Below are 26,321 nucleotides of genomic sequence, written 5' to 3'. Positions count from 1 at the left end.
TGGTGTGGGAGGATCTGCTTGGCTCTTAAGTTTGAGCCATAAGCAATGTCTTTTATCCAACCCTACTTGAATATCAAACCTATTTCTGTCATGGGGCCAGTGTCTCCCACCTGTCTCTCTATGCATCCAGACCTTACTGCAGGATCAGCTTTTGTCACTTGGGCTTTTTCTTTCTTTCAGGAAAGTCAGTGGAATGAACTTCTTGAAACTCTGCACCGACTTCCCATCCCTGACCCCGGAGTGTCTGTTCATCTCAGTGTGGTAAGTGAAGAAGAATGGTGGCCACCCCAAGTAAGCATGTATATATGGACCTTCAGAGGAGGTCAGACCCACACTCTTAGCCTGAGCCTGAGTTCAAGGCAAGCTGGGGTGTGGGATTCTCCCTCTCTCTGAGAATCATTGAAGACTAGATGCTTCCCAAATGACCACTCATATTTTTAGACACAGATGAATATTTTTATCCCATCTTTGACCACCTGTATTACTCTCTGTCACAGCTAAAGCTCATTCCGGATCCTTAATCTTCAACACTACCTCTCCTGTTTACCTGTTAATTTGTGTATCCTTCAAAACCAATTCTGATTCTGTTTCCTGCGAAATTCTCCCCTGACCTCACAGGCTGAATTAGGCATTCTCTTTGACCCTAATCCCCTGGCATGGATTAGGGTCTTGGAGATTCAGTTCTATCCTGTGGGAGTAAACTGGTTTCCAGTCTCTGTCCTTTGACTACAGAGTGAGAGGTCTCAGCATAGGTCCTGGCCTACAGCAGTCATTGTTTCTTTGAGTGCTTTGAGATACATCCTGCACGTTGTACAGTGTGCCAAGGTAGAAATTCCTCTGAGCCAACTGGTGGGAATTTCTGTTCCAGTTGCTATTTTGCTAGTGCTTGAAGTGACTTAAATCAAGACCTCTAACTATACAGGCTTAACTTCCTTATCTGTCAGATAGAACATCAGAAAGGGTGTGTAGGATTTTTTTCTATAATTCAGTTACTAAGTTATTTTATCTCTTAGATGGAAGCTGTCAAATTGCCCTTATCAGAATTTTGTGGTAGACATCCTTTGGCCAGGCACCCACAGTCATACAGACCCATCTCCCTACCCCACATTCCTTATGGGTTAGAGAGTTTTCTCTTCCAGATTCTCAAGAAGCAGATACAGTGCTGGGTTCAGGGATCTGGAAGGTGTCTGATTCCATAGGCAAACTAATGGATTTTGCCAAAATGGCATGAAAAGCCACAGTATTGCCAATAATGATAACAATAACAAATCTATTTTATGTTCGTAATTCCTACTAAATATACACCTCTGATGTTCAAAATTGTTCCCAATGTAAATGTTAACATTCTTATGCTGTAGAGCAAAGCTTTAGAGAGGGAAAGGTATACATGGAACATCTGTGATTTAGAAATAATGGCCTAGCTTTTATAATGCTGAGCTGAGAGGGGGAAGGGACAGAGGTAGGGAGGGAGGTGGAAAGTGGGAAAGAGGGAAGGAATTTTCTTATGGATGATTTGCTCATGGGAGAGTAGGGACTGCCAGAAAAGATGAGCAAGTTTGCTGTATTCCCAGTTATCACTGAAGCAGAGCAGCACTGCCTTTGTCTCAGTCTTTTTTCCTAAGCAGCTTGATCTCACTACTTCAGCCTGTAATAACACCTGACAGGTAGCTGTGGAGCAGCCTGGCTGGGTCACCAGCTGCCTGGGAGGAAGGGCCACTCCTTCCCCAAATGCACAGGCAGCATGCTGTCAGGCCTCAAGGACAAGCCAGTTCAGGGGCAGGAGGAACTTTTGGGTGTGCAGCTGTTTCATTCCAGTGGATTCTAGGAATGTTTCTGACCTCCCTTGGTCTCCAGCATTTCATGGGCAATGGAGCAAGACAGAATCTCCAAGGACAGCCTGGGGACTAGTTGGTTTAGAGTTCTGCCAGCTCACTCTTTACAATCCATTGCATCTATAAAGGCTGATTCCCCCTCTTCACTGGACAGTCTTCTTCCCAAAATGCATTTCTTTTTGAAGGGCTAGCATCTCATTTGTAATAGAAATCCTAAAATATTGGTGAAATGCCAAGACTGGGCTTTGTTTATTTAGCCACTTTCTACAAGAGAATGTTCCTGTAGGTGATGTAGGTTATTAAGAAAACAGAAATACAAACTAGCAGTTTAAACAATAATAATAGTGTATTAAAATCCATTTGTTAAGCTGGTTGTGGTAGTACATGCCTGTAATTTCAACATTCTGGAAGCAGAGGCAGGAGGATCAGAGCAAGGCCAAAACTAGTCTAGTCTATATAGCAAGTTTCAGACCAGTTAGAACTACATAGTGAAACCCTGTGTCCAAATAAATAAATAAATAAGTAAAGTACCATTTGTTGTGTGCTAAATGCCTCATGTATGAAGTGCTTACTCAAGCTCCTTTATATTGGCGAATAAAAGCACAAACATAAGAGTGATACAGCGGAAAGGACCTGGGTGTGGTTAGTTACACTGCTCTGGGTCCATCCTAGTTCCTCCATATACTCATTGAATCATCTTAGACTATTTGCCTCTCTGAACATTAATTCATTTATTTGTAATATGGAGATAACTATTTTCAAATTTTATTGTGGCAAATAGAAGTGATGTTTTTTTTAGTATTTATTGAAATGTTTTACATAAGCAGGTATTCAGTAAATTTCTTTTGAGTGTCAGACAAGCAGCTCATTGTCTCCAGGACCCTTTGTTTTAGAAAGACTGTACAATCCATTTCTTAGAAACTCACTTACTCTCCTATTACCCAGGAACAAGTGCTTGGGGGAAAGGTCCTTATTTGAACTTGAGCCATGGCTGAATTGAACCTTTCTGCACTTAAGCTTCTCTGGCCTTTCACAGTCCAGCCTTCCAATTCCACTTACCATTGTCTTCTGAGCCTTTAAAACAGTAGAGAAGCCGGGCATTGGTGGCGCACGCCTTTAATCCCAGTGCTCGGGAGGCAGAGGCAGATGGATCTCTCTGAGTTCAAGGCCTTCCTGGTCTACAGAGTGAGTTCCAGGACAGGCTTCAAAACAATACAGAGAAACCCTGTCTCGAAAAACGCAGCAGAGGAGGCAGTGTTAGTTCGGCCAGTTTTCATATAACTTAAGAGACACAGGCTTGGTACAAGCATGGAGGATCCTCATTATACATCTTTGAAGTCTTCCCCACCCAGGCTCCAGCTCTCTTCCATGATAATCACACTGTAAGTCAGGAACTCATCCTCCACTGGCAACCATCCGTATCATTTCAGATGGAGTTGCCTTTAGCTGGGACTATCGTGAACATCATATGAGCAGATTTTGACTACAGTATAGATTGATGTGACCTCAAATGCCAAAGTGAAATTGCAGGATTGGTGGAGACATTCTGTCACTTAGTGACTGAATCTAGGGTTATCTGGTTTCTAAGTGTCCACTGCCCCATTGAACAATCAATTACAAAACTGGCCACTTCTTTGTGTTCAGAAATCTGCAAATACCAGGTGGGGATTCAGACTTCAGCTTCTTTGAATTTTTCATTTATGTCTCCCAAAGACATTCATCTCTCATGGTGATGAGTTAATGCCCCTAGCTTGGTCCAACATTAGCCTTAGCAGCTATAATGTGGATGTTTACTACAAGAAAACACATCTGAGTTAAAGAGATGTTCAGAACATTTAACAAATTTGGAATCATATATTAGTTAGCTCATCCTGAAAGAATATGCAGCTTGTGTGTGTGTGTGTGTGTTTTTTTTTTCTTTTACAGCATTCGTACTTCACTGTGCCTGATACCAGAGAGCTTCCCAGCATACCTGAGAATGTAAGTATGTGGAAAGGGGGCATGACACTTACTTGTTTACTGCTCATGTTTTTAAAACAAAAGGATATATTTTCAAGTATAGTTGTAGTAGATTGCTAAAAGAAATATAAAGAGAACAATGGATTATAAGTAGCAAAAGCAAATTGGAAATATCTACAGAGTTCAGACTCAAGGAGAGGTGTTCTTCATATTTCTCAAAAGTAATCACTTATTAACAGTTGATATTCATTCTAGTCTTTTTAGGACATTTTTTACATACCTAAAATCCCCTATTAGAAGAGCATGTTAGCATTTTCATTGTTAAGAATCATTGTTGTCAACTGAATAATACTCCATTAGAGGGAACTTAGGTGTTCTTTATAAAGTAGATTTGGGTTCTCAATTCTCTTATCATAAGATGAGATGTTCTTAGCAAAAAGTTCCCATGCAAATGTTTATTAGGGCAGGTGTGTGTAAGTACACTCGTTTCTATGTTCACTTCTCAGAAAGCACTTCACATAATGGTAAGTGAAATAGGAGAATGCTCACCCTCACCTTCTAAGGGCAGGGAAGCAGTGAGCTACAGTGACGGATCTGTTGGTTCTTGTTTGCCCCCCCCCCCAATAAGCTGAGTGACCTGTCTACCTTGGGGCACAGCTGCAAAATATTTTACTGTGATTGTAAATCATACAATGTAGAGTAAAGCCTAGAGCAGCTACCAGCAAGGTCCTTGGTAAAATGTAGGTAGCATGAAGTTGACTGTATTATCTACTTCAGAGTACACAGTCAGTTTTTTTGAGTACTGTGCTATCTACTTCAGAGCATACAGTCAGTAGTTTTGAAAACGTTCACATTCTATTGGTCTCCAGAGTTTTCATCTTTGAAGATTACAGCTCTGGACCTAGCAACACATAGCCATCAGTTCGTAGGAACCATTATTCTAACTGTGATTTCTGCCTGCTTTCAAGCACCACGCATCTGTGGAATGGTACACTTATTTTGTTTGTTTGTTTGTTTGTTTGTTTGTTTTTGAGACAGGATTTCTTTGTGCAACTCTGGCTGTTCTAGAACTGGCTCTGTATACCAGTCTGGCCTCTAATTTAGAGAACTGGCTCTGTATACCAGTCTGGCCTCTAATTTAGAGATCTGCCTGCCTCTGCTTCCCAAGTGCTGGCATAAAAGTCGTGTGCCGCCACCACCTCGATATACTGTTTGTCCTTTTGTGTCTGCCTTATTCCAATTAGCATAATGTCTTTAAAGTTTATCTGTATTATAGCAGATGCCAAAATTCCTTTCTGTTTAAAATAATGTGGCCAAACACACTCCAAAAAGGAAAATTCATAGCCTTGAATGCTTATGTAAGAATAATGAAGTTGAGTTTGAATTCAAGAAATTAAAGTACTAGGCATATAGCTCAGTACACAGCACTTGCTCAATGTGGGCAAGGACCTAGGTATTCTCTAAAGCACTGTAAAACATCTGTTCAAGAGATCAGAAAAAGTCACAAACCAAAACTAGAAAAAATATTTAATTTATTGTTAAGGTAATATTGCAAATGAAGACTTTCTTAAGAACTGGAAAAGATAAATTAGAGGGAGGGGAATTGGGAGAGGCTGGTGGGAGGAATCAAAATGTATATTTAAAACAAATTAAAAAGATACATAAACATCTAATAAATATGGAAACTGTAAAATAAGTTTGTTTTTAGCAGAGTTTGACTGGTTAAGATAAACATAATATGAAGAAATGTGAAGACAAGTTAACTGACTTCTTACTCTTGTAGCATAGGAGATTTGGCCAATTTGATCCCTATTATTATTTTTTATGATCTGTTGTCCTCTAATATCCTGAAATTGAACAATAATGTGCCTTAATAGGTCTGTTTCCACCCATAGTCCTGGCCATTGTCATCTTATCTGCTTTGGGAACTCACAGCTGACAACTACTCTCATATACTACTCTCATATTACTGTTTGTCTAATCTTCATTTCTCTTTTCTATGGCAGGTAGGTTTTAAACCTCCTGATTGATCTTCTAATGTTCATTTTCTCTCCTGTTTTCCACATTTCTCTTTTAGACTGACCTCTGCTCTCTTCAATTTTTCCATTCCTTTAAATTTCCTACTTTGGCCATCTTACTCTCTTTCTTTCTTTTTTTTTTTCAAACCTCATCTGGAAGACTTTTATACCCAGATTTAAAAATTAATTCTAATTCTTTTTCTCCTCTTCCTGTTGTTCTTACATTTTCCAGGCTTGTCAGTGGACATCAGCAGCTCCCACATCATCTCACACTCTAACCTGGCTTCTGTTTGTCTGTGAATCTCTTGTAGAGCTTTGTCTGAGATGTTTGCCTTGTCACATTTAAGAGTGAGACCTAAACATCAGACCTGAAGTTCTGTGCTCATGAGCATAGCTTGATCCCAAAAGGACCCCTTAGAACTGGTGTGACTAAATACAGAGGTAGAGTCTCCTGTATCATTATCCTTTTGCTCATGACCAGTCAGTTTTCTTCTGCTTGGAGAGTGGGTGTTTATTACCAGTGCTAAGGAAGCTGAGTGGGTTATAAGGTGACAACATGTGGTATGGTTACCTTAGTTTAGTCCCCTTTTCTAATTAGTGCCATTTTGACCATCCTCAGCTGTATCTGGTAACCCCAGATCCTTCTGGTTGAGATGGACAGGTGCAGGAGGCCAACTGAGGAGCTGGGAGCTTAAGAGAAGAATCTTGGGAATGAATGACTTCCATTTCATTTGTGCCCTTTCCTAACCTTTAGAGGCTGATCAACTTTACTTCCTGAGCTTTCGTGGGGCTCTGTGTGTAGGGCTGGGTGTTTTTTGACATGTCCACCCACCCACCTCAACCTTAGCATCCAGCTTTCCTTTTCATCCTCCATTAACACTCATGTCACCTTGGACCAGGTAATCTTTTGTTGCCTATGTCTGTCTTATGCATTGTATAATTTTTTTGAGCATCCTTGGGCAGTACTCACTATGTTGTTGTTATTATTCTCCTCCTCACTCCACCCCCAAACCATGACAGCCAGAAATGTCTCCAAGAATTGCCCAGTGTGCTCTCAGTGATAAGGGGTCTCAAGTTGAGAACCAGTTCATTAATAACATCTTTTTAGAGTTTAGAAGATTGATACCTCTCTGCTATTCTTCAGGATTCATAACTTTGAAAATGCTTTTACTTGACTTTCCCTAGTGGGATCAGGGAGAAGAGGAAATATGTAGGTACATTGTCATGTTATTCTATGCTAAATTAATAACATAATAACAATGGTTACTTACGTCTGACTCATCTTTTTTTTAAGGGCCAAGAATTCCTTAAGAACTTGGTTTTAAAGTCACTGAACTTTTTTTTTTTATAATTCCCTAATTTTCAGCACCGTAACTGCTGAGATTAGAAACATTTGTTTAAACTGTCCTCTCCATAATACCACCTCCAGTTCCTGGCTGTGCTGTATGTTTCCTCCCCTGCCCCCACGATTTTTGAAATTTAGATTTTTCTCTGCTGGTTTTGCCACTAATGAACCAATTCCCTGTGTATGACCCATTGTCCCCTAAATCCTCCTTTGCAAACCAGTAGAGGGCTGGTCTTGTTTGTTTCTGAGCAGAATAGTAGTACCAATCTGCCAGTCTCCTAATGCACACCATTCCATTTTAATCCCTGCAGCTACTCTGTGAGAGGTAGACGTGAGCTCCATTTCACATGCACAGAGCCCAGAGCTCATAGGCTCTGGTTGCTAGCCTTAGTCTTCAGGTCAGTGGGGTGTAGCAACCCAGGTTCCAAGGTTTGACCCCCTGGGGTTGACTGGTGATATTCATGAGAAAAAAAGAAAGAAATGATATTTCATATCTGAAATACACAACAAAGCAAGGAAGCTTTTCCTCTCAGGAGACACTGAACTTTTGTGAGACCAATTTGTGTGGGTTTGACACAAAATCACCATAGAGCTCTAGCTTTTTCAAAATTTGCATTTTAATCTCTTGGTGATTTTTCAAGGATTAATTTAAAATGACTAAATTGCTGCATTGCAAATTGAAACAAGCAATAACCATGGGGTTGTTAATGTGATGCAATCTGCTGTCATAGAAAGAATGTGGGTTTTGGAAACAGCCAGACACAGGGCCCCACTAGCCTGGGCTCTTGGGTTCTTGTTTTCTTGGACCTCAGCATTCTTATCTAATAAACAGGAATATGTGGAGCAAAAGAAGTCTTAAATGTTAAGTTCCAAGGATAGTGCTGAGTGCCACCAGAATTTTTCTTCTTGTTCTGGTTTCCTGGGTATTCTAGTTCTGACCTCCTTGAGGTCCCAGTGTGATTCCCTGGGGCTGTTTTTTCTGAATGTTAGCTGACATTCTTAGTTGTACAAATTAGTGTCATCCTTTCATGGGATATGTCTTTCATGGAGCCACAAAAGGCTCTTTGTGGTTCCTGTCATTGCTGGTGTGGTGAATGTAGTGTGGGAGCCCAATGCTTGTCATAGAAGGGTCGAATTAAATTTAAGAAAGTAAGCGACTGAAGGGCACATGGCCTTTGGGACATTTGCCCTAACAGCGTTCTGTTTTTCTGACCCCAGAAAGTGTAAAGAAGGAAGTTCTAGTACTTGTTTAATGTCGAGTGTGGCTCAGACCAGGCATTATTTGTTGCATCCTAAACTCTTACACGAGCCAGTGGTGTGGTTGTTAGCCCCTCTGAAAAAGAAGGGAGACCCAGAGCTGTAAATTCACTTATCCAGCTAAAAAGGGGTTCACACTTGGGTGAGTCTAATTCCAGTGCAGAGATGCTTCTGGGTCCCAGTTCCAGTGCCACCTGCACTACCTACCCTACAAGACCATCAATGTAAGCAGTATGATTAATGACATGGATATCTGCTTAATGCCACTTCTCCTTTAAGGATGAAGGACTGGTACCTGGAGCTTGTAGTTGCTTGACATAAAACTATATGCTATCAATGACTGGCTGACTGGCTGGCTGGCTGGCTGATTGGATGAATGAATGAACTAACAAAGCACCCGGCCCTGAGAAAGGGAAAAGAACAGCTCCTTACAGCTGGCTTTTGTACCAATTTGTCTTCAAATTGTTAAGGAAAAGCAAATGTGGAAAATTAATTCTTTCCACTTTTAGCTCCTTGTTGAAGTTAATTCTCATTATTTCTCCAGTTTTGTTGTAAAAATGTTTTCTTGCTTTTCACACACATACAAAAAAAATATGATTACTATGTAATTGCTCATCAGGGTTTTTGTGTCTATGTTGATAACACATGTAGGAGTAAATTTTATGCAGTCAGTAATTAAATGAACATAAATCTTTATAAATTTTAAACAGGTGACCTGCTTTTAAGAAAAAGTCACAGATCATGGGCAGATATGTAGTAATAATTACATTGCAAGCTGGCTGTATAAAAGATAGTTTGTTTGGTACCCCAGGTTTTGAAGTTTACTTTTGATTAATGGATAATAATATAGGCCTTAATTTGAAATATTAAACAAACCTGTCTTAATTATCGGGTCAGTGTCATACCAAGTGGTTAATGATGCAAGAATAGTGTTTAGCCAGATGGTTATATGCAACATTGCCCAGACTCCACTTTGTCAAAAGATGCACCATAGTATAGAAAAGATTTATGAAGTCATCGTGACTTTCAAAAATAAACAAAGTTGAGATGGTACAAGAGGGCCTATTATCAAGTACTGAGATTGTTTCTAGGAGTTGTCAGATAATTGTTTATTCTAATGGTCTTTCCCTTAGCACACAGGGATAGAGCTGACCTCAATGACTCTGCTTTCTTTCCTGTAATACCCTTCTCTAATTTGACTGCTCAAATGAGTTTGTAGATTTTTTTTTCCTTGGGAAGATTATTTTAGAACCCAAAATTTGTAATTCTCTTTTAAGAATCTGGTGCCACTAAGATAACTTAAATCCCCCCGTTTTTTTTTTTTAATGGCTTAAGTATTTAAAGTTTTGTTTTATTAAAAAACTTAGGCACGGTGGTGCAGCAGCATGCCTGTACTCTTAGCTACTCAGAGCTCTCAGTCAAGAGGATGTCTGATGCTCAAGATCTCTGGACCAGTTTGGGAAATATAGTAAGACCCTGTCTTTCTTTAAAGAAAAAATCATGTTGTAACACATTTGAGTAACATTTATTTTAGGACCTGAGACCCATTGACAGAACCAAGCCTCTGGCCTAGTAAGCTGCCCCTAGAGCTGGTGCAGTGAGTCTTTATTCCTGTACCCTGCTGGAGAGTTTCAAAGACTAATCAAATGACAGACTGAAGCAGACTAGCATCTGCTTTGAAGGCTCCAAGGAGTACCCAGCTTAAAGGCAGTTCTTTGGTTTGAGGATTATCTCATTTCCCTATGGATTTGAACCTAAGACGCTTTCTCTCTAAGCCACATGATATCCCCTTCTGGGCCCAAACCATTCCAACCCCACCCCTGACCTCCACCTGCTTCATAACCTCAGGCATGGATCACAGTCAGTGTGAAATCCCCAGCCACCTAGGGTGGTGCTAGAGCCAACAGGGAATAAGGAAGGAATAGCTATTAGGAAGTGTTCCTCAGGAGCATGGGGTTTGCCCAGTGCTACTCCCTCTTAGTCTGGGTTGAGACTTTCACCAGCATCTTTTTGTACAGATTGACAAGTGGAAGCTAAGAGTTCAAGGACATACCTCCTCTGAAATTCACTTTCTGTGCTACATTGTCTGAAGTCCTCCTTATAGTTGAGTCTGGCCAGACTGGGAAGTGGGCACCTTCATATCTCTGCTATCCAGCCCTACAAGAGTTGGGTGAGGTGGAAAGCAGGGAAAGGAGTGTCCTTAAGCCTAGAAACACACTGGTACTATGTAATAAGACCAGGACACAGAGCCCAGAGTCCTCCAAGCAAGGTTCTCCCTTCTTGGCATATGAATTCCCTAGCAGTAACTGACAGAGGATGAAGGGGCTAGCTCTGATGGGGTTGCTGTGATCTAAGATCCCAAGCAGAGGAACAGGCAGCAGAAATGCCATGTTCTACAGGCATGGTAGTTGTTTAGGAGGGTTGACACTCTAAAATAGACAAACAGAAGATGTGCACAGAAACTTGGGATCAGAGGCCATGGGCCCAGAGAGCCTTTCTTCTCCCGCCTCCAAGTCTAATTCTTTGTCAAGTCCTGTGGTTAAGAGTGTTTTTCACATGTATGCCTCAAGCTTTCTTCTAAATTGTTTATATGTCTGGATTCTCTCCCTGCCCCCTTCCACCATGGCAGTAACAGGCAGTAACTAGTTAAGTGGTTAATAGGGCCTCCCATTTGCCTTTTTTTCCATCCTCCATAGGCTTTTTGGGAGATCTTTTTTAAAATTTTTATGTGTAGCTGTTTTACCTGCATCTGTGTACCGTGTGTGTGTGTGTGTGTGTGTGTGTGTGTGTGTGTGTGTGTGTGTGTGTGTGTTTGTATATGCTCACATATATCTTTTAATTTATTTATTTTTATTTCATGTGCATTGGTATTTTTTGTCTGCATACATGTCTGTGTGAGGGTGTCGGATCCTCTGGAACTGGAGTTACAGACAGTTGTGAGCTGTCATGCGGATGCTGGGAATTGAACCCAGATCCTCTGGAAGAACATCCAGCACTCCTAACTGCTGAGCCATCTCTCCAGTCTGAAGGAGATCTTGTTGAAACACAGATCTGACCCTGTCTTTTTTTCTGTGGACCCTTAACCAGCACTAAGTAGCTGGTCACCTCATTTGACTCACAGCCTGATTTTGTATCAGGTGACTTTTTCTCCCTCACCCATTACCCTGTCGCTAGACCACTCTCCTGTGGCTCCTCCACGTGTGGGTGGGTCTATGCTTTCAACAAACTGCTGGATGTTGGGGTTTGTAATTTACTCAAAGTTACTTAGCCAAGTAGAAAAACAGACTTCAGTCTGAGTTTGTATTAGGTAGGGACAAATTGCCATGGAAACACAAAGGAATGTTTGGTAGTGGAGTTCAGGAACCCTTCCAGAAGGTGGTGACATGGAGTTGGGTCTTGTCAAAAAGATGGACATGTTTAGAGCAGAGAAGAGTAGTCTGGAAAGAGGTAAAGACCTGGGTTGGGAGTGCCATGGCAAGTCTGAGGGTTACCATGGAGCTCAAGCTACTGGGCATTTAACAGCAAGAGGGAGATCCCTGTCTCCAAGGGCCTTTCTCTGAGCACAAACTTGGCCAGAACTAAGAGTGAGCCAGGGCCCCCTTTGCCCCACAGGTGCTCCCCCATCCAAGAAGTTCCTGGTTAGGGGCCCTTGGCACTTGCTATCACTCTGGCGGGTGGCATCCCAGAAGGAAAGAGGCAAGGGAGGAAGCAGATAAGAAAGACAGCTTCTGTTTAGACACAAATATCTTGGTGATCAGCACAGATGGGATGAGAAATACCAAAAAAAAGTACATGACAGTTTAGAGAGAATTTGGCTAAATGTTACATATTTTTAACATACCTGTGTAGAGTTTTTGGATCAAGCACCTGAGTCACTCAGATCTTGATTGGGAATGAGTGCCTGCCTCAGTCAAACGGTTCTTATTTCGGAAACATACCCCTCTCCATCTACAAAAGTACCCTTGTGATTTTTTTTTTCTCCCACCAAAATAAGGCACAGGATTTGTCTCTGACGCTGTGTCTCCCTATTTGGACTGCAAGCTGTGTAACATATTTCTCCTCAGCGTGAAGCTTCTTGGCAGACTCTTGAGGCCACGTTTTGGTGGCTTCAGAGTTATCTTTGGATCTGTCAAAAGTGCTAATGGGCTCTCTGGCCTTCTTTAAGCTCCTCATTTCTATTTTCTTGTTACTTCCATCCTCTTCTAAAAGAAAAATTCATATAATTCATCAGCAGTTAAGCTCTCTGAAATGCTCAGCTGAGGGCCTCGTATTTGTTTGTGAGAACTGCTCTGCCGTGTCACAGTCTCAGGAACAAACCCCACCCTGACATCATTAGCTCAGTGCTCCGCAGTCCACTGGGCAGAGAAATGCTTCTTGCCCAGTTCCATCCGCCTTTGGTGCTCATTTTTATTTTTTCATGAGTTTGTTAGGATGCAAGCTGGTATAGCAGTTACCAGACAAGCTTCACATTCAAAAGACCTGCTCTTGGCTCTGCCCTTCCTAAGTGGGTGATCTTTAGAAGCAGCTGCAGCTTTCTAAGCTGTAGTTTCTCCGTGTAGATATGACAGTGTCTACCTAAGGTTATTAGGAGGAATAGAAAGAACACAGATATAGCATACTTGGCCTGGCATATAGGATTCCTCTATTAAAAAAAAAGGGGAGGGCAATAATTTCTAGCAGAGGGAGGTCACATGTATTTCCTCTTGTTTCCCCTATACTCAATATTTGTTGAATATGATATTTTAACTTACACTTTAAAGTATTATATTTTAAACTGTAGACTGAATCTTCTGTTGTCCACTTACCATGTGACCTTTGTCATATTACATCACTTTTCTGTGCCTCCTTTTACATCTTTAAATAGAGAAAGTGACATCTAGTTCAATGAACAGATTTAAGATTAAGCAAAGTGACCTGTGCCTCATCATAGTAGAAAATGAGTGATTAGTATCTAGGAGGTAATATAGGAGAGTAGTCGGTGTATAGAGGTATCAATCCACTTGCTCTTTTATTTGTGAACTGTAATGGTTAGCCTAATACTCTGGTCAAACAGTAATAAATCATAGGTAACTGCCCATTCTTATTTATTTTCAGCCATAATATTGTTTAAAAGGACTTTATGCTGTTTTTTCATGTAAATTCCACTGGTTTACTTAAATTATGAGTTATAGATCTTTCAATATGATTAATTGCCACTTATGGCAACATAACTCCTTTCCTGCTTTCATTTGCTGAGAGTTACATTGAACAGCATTGAAAACCTGTAACATTAAATAAGCATATTCATATATTATTAATGTTAGGTGGATGAAGAAAGCATTGTAGAAATGAAATGCTCTCCATTTCCCGCTGAAATCTGAAATGTCCTAATCCATAATGCTATTTAAAAGATTGAAACCCAAGTTACAGGGGGAAAACAAAAGCTGGTTAAAACACAGAAATTGTCACAACTTGCTGCTGTTTAATCTACATTCCCCCCCCTCCTTTTGAGTGAAATGCTTAGGAGTTGTAAGTCTTTGAAATTGCTTAATTCTAGCAGAGCCATTTTGGAGAGTGTACGCTATGGATACCAACAGAAAAGACATGGCAGGTAATGCCATACTTCTGTGCTAGGATCTACTGGGCAGAAGCAGGGCCTGTGTCACAAGCTTGGACACTTTGTTTTGCTAGGATGTATGGCACAGTATCTTGGAAAAGTTCTAGGGGGAAGGGATCTGAAGATCTTGTCTTCATTACTTATTAGACCATTTGATCTTGAAGAATCGCCCTCATACTGAGTCTCCTCATTTTTGAGATTGCAGAGGTCCTGTGCTTCTCATCCTTTGGAGCAACATGAAAAGCAAACACAGTGCTATCTATGTATGACCTCGAGTTGTAATCCATAATCACCACGCAAGGGTGCTCATCTCCAAGGTCTCTTTGAACTTTGCATTTCATGACTTCACATATGAGTGGAGCTTGGGCTTCCAGGTAGAAAGAGTGGGGCAAGGGAAGAAGAGCCTATGCCTTCTGATTATTTGCTCTTCTCCTGCTTTTATGAGATACTGTTCGTAATAAGAACAAACAAAATAAGCCACAAGCTTTGCTTTCTTCTTTCTCCTAGAGAAATCTGACAGAATATTTTGTGGCTGTGGATGTGAACAACATGTTGCATCTGTACGCCAGCATGCTGTATGAGCGCCGGATCCTCATCATCTGCAGCAAGCTCAGCACTGTGAGTAGACCATCCAAGATGGCTTTGCAGTCATCTAATTTTAATTGAAAGATGTATCGGCAAGATTAAAGAAAATTTTAAGAAAACGAATCATCCACATTCCCCTCATATGGTAATACATCACCATCATTAATTATTCATGTCCCTTTACAGTGTCAAAGCCCATTTCATTTATTCTTGCAGTCTCATGATCAATTATAAATAGTTGCCTCTTGATTGTGCATTATGCACATTGTGCCTATCTCCACATAAGCTTATTTTTGTCAATTCTTTAAAATGTTGGCACCGTATTCCATTGTAGTGATATAGTCATGGTTTGCTAAAGTTTTCTTTTCGTGATGGTCATTTGGGTTGTTCATAAATAAATCCTCTAGTAGATGATACTGCAGCAAACATCTTTGAGCTCTTTTTGATTGAATCAGCCCACATGTATATGGGGGCTTTGTAAATAATAAATATGCGAAGCAGTGGGACCTCTGGTCAAAGGCTTTGATAAAGACCATTAATTGGGGGCTGCCGGATTGTTTGCCCAGAAGGCCGAGCCTGAGTACAGTGAATGTTGTCATCTGTACATAAGTGAACTCTTTTCACTACTGCCTTTGCTAGAATTGTCTGTGTCTTTGTCTGTATTGTCTATGTACTTGTGCTACATTTTAGTGTTGTAATAAAATTGGGTATAAATGATATGGTAAGTTTTAATTTTGTTATCTTTGGTTAGAGGCAACTGTTTCCCATGAGTCTATTCCTTGTGTATATTTGTGAATAGCTTTTCCCATTTACCTTAGAGGGTTTTTGATGATTTGTTCTGTTTTGTGGGATTTTTAAAATTGTGTGATGTATGTGTTTACATGTTTGGAAGTGAATGTGTATCTTCCGGTGCCCATGCATATATGGGCACATGCATATAGAGGCCCAAGGTTGATGCTGTGTGGCTTCTTCTACCTCATATGTTGAGGCAAAGTCTCTTCTTGAACCTGGTACTCGATGTTTCAGCCATCTTGTTCCTGCCTACTGACATGACCAGAAAGCCACTACCCCACTCAGCGTTATTATGTGATATCAGATGATCTGAACTTCAATCCTCACACTTACATGCAGGTGCTTTACCCACCGAGTCACCTCTCAAACCCTGTTTTTTTCTGTTTGCAATAAGGTTGTTGCTTTATAATAGAAACTGGCCTTGAACTCACTATGTAGCCCAGAGTGGCCTCAAATTCATTGGCTAGCAATTCTCCCACTTCAGACTGAGATTCAAGTGTGGGCCACTATGCCTAGCTTGAAGTTTTTCTCATAAGTTAGAGTATATTGTATTAATAATAACTTTTGCTGTATGTTTAACATAAGTCTTCTTATTTATATTTTAATGTTTTCATTTGACAAGTATGGTTAATTAATCTTATTTTTAAATTTCTCAAATAAGCATTCCTGAAAGTTGAAGTTGCCTTCTAGTAAATACTGATGATTTCATCTAGTAACTAGTAGCAATTTAATGAAACTTCTTTATCACGTTTCTCCACATAATCAGTATGTAAGCTTGTGTCTGTATGTGTGTTCAAATCACCTGTGTTTAGAGTCCAGAGAGTATCTTTGAGTCTCTTTCTCAAGTTCTTGTCTACCTTTTTTTTTTTCTTTTTTTTTCTTTTTTTTGAGACAGAATCTTTTTAAACCCAGAATCACAGCTGATTCTAAAATGAGTATGGACAATCCAAAAGAAAGAACAAAAGCATGCTTGAAGAAAACAAATGGATTATAATAGCTTGCTTTAGTAAAACTTTCTGTAAAGCTGTATCCACTGGCCTGCTGTGGTAGTGGCTGTATTATGAGAATGTAGGTATGCTAATGGCACAGAATAGAGGCCCCCCAAACAACCCACATGTATAAAATGGCTATATAAGGAGGCACTGAACTTTTCTCCTAAGTTAGAGTATATTGTATTAATAATAACTTTTGCTATATGTTTAACATAAATTAAGCTGACATTTCAGTATTAACCTTCCACCTGGGGAAGGGAAAAGAAGACAGTGCCTATTTCATACAAGACTAAATTCCAAATGAATTAATGTTTTAAGTGTGAAGGAACCCAGCATGCAGAGGAAGCCCTCCATAAATGAAATGCGCCCCATCCCATCTTCAGTCCTCAACTGAATTAGGGTCCAGCAGTCTCTTCTACAGAGTACCAAGTACTGATACCACATTGGAGGCCATGTGGCCATCATTGCAGCTGGACTCTGACTTTCTCGTTACCATAAATTAACTAATGGTTCAGTTTGACTTCCAACAATGCTTTGGATATAAAAAGGACAGCAGGCTTGTTACTGACCCAGGCTACTGACCCCTGGGTAAAATGTCAGGTTTTGGTGTCTTAAGTTGTTTTCTTTAAAATTTGTGTGTATTGTGTCCTTATTTTTATTTGTTTGTTTATTTGTTTTGGGTTTTTCGAAACAATGTTTCTCTGTGGCTTTGGAGACTGTCCTGGAGTAGCTCATGTAGACCAGGCTGGTCTCGAACTCACAGAGATCCACCTGCCTCTGCCTCCCAAGTGCCAGGGTTAGAGGTGTGTGCCACTACTACTTGGCTGGTGTCCTTATTTTTATATGTAGATGTATTTCAGAAAGTTTTTGTCAAAAAAATATGCCAAAGAGACAGAATAGTTCCTGTACAAAGGTTAAGAATCAGTGGTGCATAAGATTTTACAACTCTGGAAATGAGAAAATAGTGAAGCAGTGTCTCAGACTCCTAACCCAGATTTCTATACCCATCTAATAGAAGGACAGAACAGAGTCCAGCTGCCTCGCCACACCCATCAACACGAGGTCTGTCTGCAGTGCCCTCCCTTGTGGACGAACTGTTCATCACTCTGCATGTTCAGATGACCTTGTCCCACAGTGTATTTCAATAGTTATGATCAAACAAAAATCCTGATTTCCTGAAGCTTGTGTTTGAATAAGGGAGACCCTAAGTCAGACCACGCACTACATATATGGCCCAGTAGCTACTGAGAAGTCCACAGGAGTAAGAAGAGCAGAAGAGAGAGTAGAGAGGAGTGGGGAAGGGATCATGATTTTATTTTAACTTGAGAAATGCCTTGTTGAGAAAGTGCTTCTTAGTGCCATGTTGTGCTGTCACCATGCCACCCCAAGGAAGTGCTCCACAGAGAAACAAGAGCCCAAGCTCTGCCCAGTCTTTTGTTTCTCCTCCTCTGCTAGCACTTTCTGCAGTGAATACCAACACGATAGAGTGACTCCCAAACAGTAAAGACAAAGCATGGGCCAGGGAGAGGGTTCAACGGATAAAGCACTTGCTGCCAAGTCTGATGACCTGAGTTGAGTTCAATCTCTGAGACCCATGTGGTGGTGGTGGTGGTGGAAGGAAAGAAGCTACTACTCTAGGTTGTCCTCCCACATTCTTGCACACACACATACACACACACACACACACACACACACACACACACACACACACACACAAATGTAACTTTTTAAAGACAAACAACTTTCTTTGAGGCACATGCACTTCATCCCATTTATAGTCTTCTCTTTACTCCTTGTCTCAAAATTCTTCATCTGTTTCTGTTGACAGAAGTTTTTGTTCCACCCAGTCCTGCAGCCATTTAGTACCAAATAAACAAGCAGAGGCTTATATTAATTATAAACTGTTTGGCCTATGGCTCAGGCTTCTTATTGGCTAGCTCTCTCTTAATTATTAACCCATTTCTATTAATCTTTATATCTCCACCTGGTCTTGGCTTATTGGTGATGCCACAGCTACATGGCGTCTCTCTTGCAACTCACTCTGTGTTCCTCTCCCCAGAATTCTAATCTGATAGCTCCACCTATACTTCCTGCCTGGCTACATCCTGCCTGTCCATTGGCTGAAACAGCTTTTTCCATCAACCCAATAAGAGAAACATACATTCACAGCATACAGAAGGACACTCCCCATCATATTTCCTGTCTAGTCCCTCTGCTTTCATTCTTTCCTTACCATTTTACTGAGACAGCTTTTGTTTGAGCCACCAGTGACCTCATGTTAGTAAAATTAAAATAGTTTTTGTTTTTTTGTTTTGGTTTTTTGTTTGTTTGTTTTGGTTTTTTGAGACAGGGTTTGTAGCTTTGTAGCTTTGGAGCCTATCCTGGCACTTGCTCTGGAGACCAGGCTGGCCTCAAACTCACAGAGATCCACCTGCCTCTGCCTCCCAAGTGCTGGGATTAAAGGCGTGTACCACCAACCAACGCCCAGCAAAATTAAAATAGTTAATACTTTCAAAACTCTTAGAACATGGTCTGGAATGTAGTATGTGTATATGTTCATAATAAATCACTCAATGCTTTAATGAGAGGTCAGATTTCAATGTTTCAAATAAAAACCAAGAAGTGATTATTGAGAAACAAGATTAATTTTGTGTTGTGTTATTTCAGGTTAGGACAATCACGAAGCAGACTGTTGCTAAAGCTCCAAAAATGCATTGACTTTAAGGGCCATGATTGTGGAGTTTTGTTTTTTGCAGATGGTTGATTGCACCTGAGGTCTGTGTTCTGTGATTCATGATAAGACTCTCCTCTTTCTAGGAGATGGGGTTCTGCTCCCAGCCAAAAGGCACTTGTTATATGGAGTGACTCTGGGGTCGAAGGAACTGAGCATAGAGTAGTTGGGTTCAAGCCTTTGTCTCCCCAGATTCAGGAGTTGAAGGTCTTCCCATTGTTACCTCTGACCTTCTCTAGCATAGCTTTTACTTAACTCAAAGATCAGACAGATGTGAAGGCTATTTCCGCCTGAGATGTTCTGAGGACCCTCTTGGAAGAACCTGATGTGTCTGTAATACCCCAACAAACTACGTATTCTCCACTTTGCCTGAAAAGATATTGCTTAATGTTCCTCAGAGCTATTGAGAATCTGAAAGATAAAGGCTACCTAGCATTCCAGAGTAAATCTGTAAAAAAGACTGTGTGTTGGAGACAAAACTAACACTACTTCTTAGTTCAGATAGTATGTATCCTAGGGTGTCCCAGTCAATAACGTTGTGATGTTCGGTATAAGATAAATGTAAGTTTTTGTTCTCATTGCTCAGTTAATGTTTATTGATTGTTTTCCTTTATAAATGATAAATAGGGAAGGCTTAGCTAAATCTTGTTCTCTGATTTCTTGGAACACAAAGATCTCATTTTTCTTCCATATTTTCACATTCAAGTTTAACTCATTGCTTTTTGGAAATACTTGTAGATAGCTAGTATACCAAAGATAGGAACTTTCTAGAAATGATAACTTATAATGCCATCATCACTCCAACTATTTAGAATTATTCCCATTTTACAGAGCAGCCTGTTCTTTTGGGAAGGTGAAAAAACTTACCTGAAGTCATCAGTACACAAGTTCAAGATAGAGAGAGCCACAAAGTAGATCATGATGCTGTATGTAGAAGCAATCTTCTAAAAAGTAAGAAACAGCCAGAGACTATACACACAAAGGAATCTCGGCCCCTTCAGAATTCTTATCTTTGCCACCAGGCTATATTGATTGGGACTCTTTCATACTATAACCCTATGTAGAAGCTAACCACTAGAACCAGGGAAAAGTTGTTAGAGTATCCACCCTGCTAAGAAAATCAGAGAACTCTGTTTATAAAAAGTCAAAAATGATAACAGCTGGTGGATTAAGGTTGAACTGGTGATGCTGATTTGTCTGAAGAATACACAGGCCAGATTACACAGTATCAGAGTTTGCTGTATAGCTCCAGAGTTACAGAGAAGGACACAGATGTATCTGCAGAATCAGTGTCTAGAACGCTTTCCTGTAAACCCACACTCAGGTCTTCGTAAGGCCGGCCCTGGGTTTTCTAACACTTCCTTAAGATTCTAAGTTAACCTTTCTGAGCTATATGCTGTGTGAGGCACTGTGTAAACAGTCTTCTGCATGCTCACAAATCTACAGGCATATTTGCATGTGTGTATGTCTATGGTATCTATGATTATCATATTCTCATTAGTTCTTATAACAACCCCAGGAACTACTTGGTCTTATTCTCCTTTTGCAGATGAAAATATTGGCAACCAAAAAGTTGAAATGCCCTGTCTAAGATGAGCTGAAGAGATGATATTAAAACCCACTTCTTCTGGTTCCAGGCCCTTCTGGCTTCCTCATACTGCCTCCTTGGTAACTCTCCACTCGTCATGAATTCCTCGTGACACTTGTATACCCAGAAACACTCTTGGCATGATTCTACTGACCGTGGGTCTGAGTATCTGGTGTTGCCTCCACATGCACACAGCTGAGCTCTTCACTTCAGATCTCACAGCACCATTCTGGGCATCAGGGGCTATACACCTTCCTCTCTCAGCCACAGCCCCTACTTATATCACTGTCAGAGCATTGATAGAGTCTATGTCTGCCCAGTCTCTCCAACTGCCATAAGCAAAGCCCTCTAAGACCCTGACCCAGCACAGTGACTTCAGGGGTCATGGATTGCACTTCCTTCCACCTTACTATCTCTCAATCCTGTCCTCCCCCTTCCTAAATTAGAGGTACTAGAAGAAGTTTCAAAAACCCCAGACTGTCCAGTTAACTGATAACAAATTACTGAGGAATTTATTTAGCATATCTAGATGATGGGGTAAATAAATGCTTAAGAAGGAAGCACTATTGGTGGCAAAGCCATATGTAGTTGAGTTTCCACATGTAATTATTTGTATCACTCCTAGAACTATGAGAACAATTAATACTATCCTGATGGCACCTCATTTAGAAAAAGAAAAAAACTAACATAAAATCATCTCTTAGTTTCTTCCCAGCTACAAAAGCACACATTTCCCCCAAGAATGTAGGACTCGGGTAGAGCCTGTGTACTCGTGCCCTGGACAAGTGGTAGCTGACAATTGTGTCTTCTCACTAGCACCCCAGCCTGGCCTTTGTAGATGTCTCAGGGTTCAGGAGAAGTCCTGGATACTTTTCCAACCTTGCCTGTCCTATCACACTGTTTCACACAGACAGCAACCCATTGTCTGAGCACACCATCTGCTCTGGGGATCTGAGAAAGGTCAGTTTGTAGCTGAGGCAGATTTTCAGATATGCGTTAATTTCACTTATTTTTTGAGGAACTCCACCTTGCCATGGCCATGTCAGCCCAGGCAGTGGCCAGATGTCTTACCAGCGTATGCAGAGCTTTCCTGGTTCTTCTGCACTAGAGCAAACTTGTCCTGTTTGCTTATCTGCGACCCTTGAAGCGAAGAAGTAGCAGCAGTTTAAGGAGTTTTGAAACACTGGACTGGAGCCAGGTCCTCTGCCTGCACACTCCACTCTGCATGTTCCAGCCTTAGGAACAAACAGCATTATTTTGTTTCAAACTGTGCTCAAGGGAAGCCAAGACCTTGTAACTGGAAACTTCCCAAACAGTGAAGTCAAAGACTAAATTTAGTGTTCTATTTAAAAAATAAAATAAATTGAACATTTTGTGTGTTCATCTTTTATATGTTGTGAGAGGGGGGTGGAGTTGAGATTAACCTAGTCACACTGACAACCTAAGGAGAGTATTCAAAGAGTAAGAAGCAAGCTAATCCTTTTGGTGAAGAGGGAAATCCTTAGCAAAATGTAATGAAGTGGGAAGAAATACAGACTCAGCAGCCAAACTCAAAAGCGGCATAGCCTCTCTAATCTCTATTACATAAAACTTTATTGTGGCTCAGAGACTATGAGAAACTGTTAAAGTAAATGAAAGAAATCTCCACTTATAGGAAGTAGGAGAAAAGATTGCTATGTTCTATTTATGTGGGTTTTCAACGTAAATATAATGAACTGCTTTTTGAACTGTACTCATTTAATTATGTATAAGTTGGTTTTCTCCTGTTCATGTTGAACTGTACCTGAAGCAAAAAGCACCTGGCAATGGTGAGGAGACTGTAATACTATACAGTGCATTAGCAGTAGAATCTGTGGTCCTTTGATAAAACTTCAGCCAGCCTGTCTCCACACTGATTTTCATCCTCCTCTACTGCTTCCTCCGTAGTTTGAACAACATTGAACACCTGCTTTGCACCAGAGAGAGGATTCAGATTGTTAGCAATTCCTGAATGCTGTTAGAAACACCAAGGAAACATGCTAAAAAAGGTTCACAGACAGCATTTCCAATCACTTTGTTTCAAAAGTCTAGTGCAGAACCCAGGATTTTTAATTTTTCATATTTTCCCATTGATTGATATGCAGCCAGATTTGGGATCATGGAACACACTATTCTCCTCCTGCAGAAACAATAGTAATTTGTTGGCATTGTTTGTTGTTCACTACTGGCTCATCTCCACTTAGAACTACATAGCAGAGACTATGTGTTTATCTAGAAGACAGTCATACTTGAGTACAGCCTAGCACTTCTAAGTTCTTAGATCTTCTCTTTGAAGGAGCTTTGGTTGTGATCTTAAAACAGTCTAGAGAAGAGCATCACTAAGCATATTCTATCCAGCTCCTCATAGCATTGTGAGGCCACAGCAGTCAACCATGAAACTTAAGGTTCTTGGGACTTAGTAGATCTGGAGGCATGATGTTTCTTTTTAGCCATTTCATTAAAAACACAGCCCTAAATTTTTCATTATCTGAGCAATAGTAGCAATATGCAAATAAATTTGTATCTTCTTGTGGGAAGTATGTGTTGTGTACATGAGTGTATGTGTATATGCAGGTGACCTCACCTGAACATGCTAGTGTGGAGACCAGAGGCTGATATTAGGATATGCCTTTTCCTCAGTTACTTCTCTGTGTTATTATTAGTATCTTTTCTTTTAGAGACAGTTTGTCCCTGAACCTGAAGATAGCTGTTTGCACTAGGTTGACTGGCCAGTGAACCCTCAGGATCCTCCTGTCTCCAGCTCCCAGCTCAGGGCTTACCAACATGTACTGTCACACACCAGCTAGTGATCTAAATTCAAATACTCGAGGTTTACTCAAGGTATTCTTTAGGTGTTAGCAATAAGAGATTTCTTGTGACTCATAAATCATACCTCCACCCAAGAAAAACAAATGGGAAATATTAAATTTACTTACCTCTCAGTATGTTTGAAAACCTCTAAATGGGGCCTACTTTGGCAGACATCTCAAAGGTATTCACTAAGGAAGCAACAATGAAGCACTAAGTACTATGTTAGTGGGACAAGGTTTTATAATACCCTTTGATGGTTTTGAAGGTGGCAAGTATGGTCACTTTGGTGTGCTGTGAGATTTCTACAAACACAAGAGAAATTCACAGGTTTTCTATTTTGCTAGTTTGGTGACAATATTGAATCTCCCAGCTAGATGCTTCAGACAGTCCTGTTGATAGAATCTTCCTCAGAAAAAGGACAGCAGGGATGGAGGAGATTCAGACTTGGAGCCAGGGTAGTTTTATTCTGATTATCCCTCGTTGCCATGCACTTAATCACTGTAAGCCACTTTCTAACCACATGTCCATGGGTCAGTTGACTTCTGACATCTCTCTGATATTTCCTCTAAAAGTGAGACTGCTGAAGGGTTCCTGATCATAGATGAGGTAAAACCATAACCCAGCACTGGCCAGACACTACTCCTTCCATGAATACCACTTGACACTGAATCTCATCTTTGTAGATATTGACCCCAAATCTGACTTTCAGAAGCAAAGAAGGTGGTAAAGATCCTGGAGAGTTTTGTAGACTGTGTGTATGACTGATGATGGTGATGGTGAATCCCTCAAGCCACAAAGAATAATCATAGCAACATATAGGTTTTGCATTTCTACTCACTTCTCACTAGTCACTTAGTCACTGGATGAGGGGTCATTCAACAGAGCCTGAGTGGCCAAAAGAGCTGCTGTGTTCACATGGCTCAGTGTCCCACCTGGCCTCCCACGGGAAGGAACATAGGCACACAGCTCTAAAAGCTCTGATGTACCAGTCTCTTCTGCCCAATGCTTGCCCCAGGCAGAATCAGGGATTCCTTCTGTATATGCTGACATACTTGAACCTCTATGATAGCACTTCTCTCATAATGCTTTGTGTTGAAGTTGATTGTTTGCATTTTGATCTTTCTCTGTCTATTTTAATGTGCTTGAGGGCATGGCGTGTACACATAGTGGATGCTCAGTAATCGTCCGATGAATACAGATCAGAGCACAGAGGCAACTTAATATCCTAGCTCAGTCCTCAGGTCTGTAACCATAGGCAAGTTTCCTTACCTGCAAAATGGAGACATTAATACAACTACCTTATTGGGGCTCTTGTGGAAAGTGAATGAGTTAAACACACGTGAAACACAATCCTGTGCGAAGATGGTCATGGTAATGTTTTTTGGCTTTAGTATCCCAAATTTGCTCTCATTTCCTAAGGATGAATTTGGGATTTGCTCCATTGCAAGGTTAGGAGCTCAACACCCCAGTTCCTCCTCCCTTCCCCATTGATATTACTCATGATTCCCAATTTAGTCATGTTAGGTTTTTTTGGTTTTTGACACGATTTTTTTTTTAATTTTAAAACAATATTTTCTCATTTTACATACCAATCATTTTACACTTCCTCCCTCCTCCCACTCCTCTCACTTTCCCTCCCACTCACCCCCATCCATTCCTCAGAGAGGGTAAGGCTCGCCATGGGGAGTCAGTGAACTCTGGAACCTTACTTTGAGGCAGGAACAAGGCCCTCCCCCCATCTCTTGGCTGAGCAAGGTATCCCTCCAAAGAGAATGGGCTCCAAAAAGCCAGTTCGAGCACTGGGTATAAATCCTGGTCCCACTGCCAGTGGCCTCATAGACTGCCCAAGTCACACAACTGTCACCCACATTCGGAGGGCCCAGTTCAGTCCCATGCAAGTTCCCCCACTGTCAGTCCAGAGTTAGTGGGCTCCCACTAGCTCAAGTCAGCTGTTTCTGTGAGTATCCCCAAACTGGTCTTGATCCCTTTGGTCATATTATCGTTCCTCCCTCTCTTCGACTGGACTCTGGGAGCTCTGTCCAGTGCTTGGCTATGGATCTCTGCATCTGACTCCATCAGTTGTTGGATGAAGATTCTAGGATGATAATACAGGTAGTCATTGATCTGATTACAGGGGAAGGGCAGTTTAGGTGCCCTCTCCACTAATGCTTAGGGTCTTAGTTGGGGTCATCTTGTGGATTCCTGGGAGTTTCCTTAGTGCCAGGTTTCTCCATAGCCCCATAATGACTCCCTCAATCAGGATATCTCTTCCCTTGCTCTCCCTCTCTGTCCTTCCCCCACCTCTACTATCCTGTTCCCTCACGTTCTCCTCCCCCTCTCTCCCTCCCCTCCCCTTCCTGTCTTCCCTCTGTCCACCCCCACCACTATGCTTCCCATTTTCTCGGGAGATCTTTTCTATTTCCCTTTCCCAGAGGGATAAACGAATGTCTCTCTTTGGGTTCTCCTTGTTACCTAGCTTCTCTCGGGTCATGACGATAGGCTGGTTATCCTTTGCTTTACATCTATTATCCACTTATGGGTGTGTACATACAGTGTTTGTCTTTCTGGGTCTGGGTTACCTCACTCAGGATTTTTTTTTTTTTTTCTGGTTCCATCCATTTGCCTGCAAATTTCATGATGGCATGAGTAGTACTCTTTTGTGTAAATGTACCACATTTTCTTTATTCAGTTTTCGGTTGAGGAGCATCTAGGTTGTTTCAGCATCTGGCTATTACGAATAATGCTGCTGTGAACACAGTTGAGCTAATGTCCTTGTGGTATGAGAGTGCATCTTTTG

General features: G+C 41.0%; 1 protein-coding gene across 1 annotated transcript in view; it reads left to right on the top strand.

The window, feature by feature from the left end:
• Positions 1–26,321, top strand: part of Dennd1a (DENN domain containing 1A) — a 1,920,886-nt gene that overhangs the window by 272,583 nt on the left and 1,621,982 nt on the right. Inside the window, 3 exon segments of the mRNA XM_035446997.1 lie at positions 181–261; positions 3,759–3,812; positions 14,515–14,625. Of these exon segments, the coding sequence (XP_035302888.1) occupies positions 181–261; positions 3,759–3,812; positions 14,515–14,625 (246 nt within the window).

The sequence above is a fragment of the Cricetulus griseus genome, chromosome 6 (genome assembly GCF_003668045.3).
Source record: "Cricetulus griseus strain 17A/GY chromosome 6, alternate assembly CriGri-PICRH-1.0, whole genome shotgun sequence".
In the NCBI taxonomy this organism is placed as follows: Eukaryota; Metazoa; Chordata; class Mammalia; order Rodentia; family Cricetidae; genus Cricetulus; species Cricetulus griseus.
This window is presented reverse-complemented; position numbering and strand designations above follow the sequence as displayed.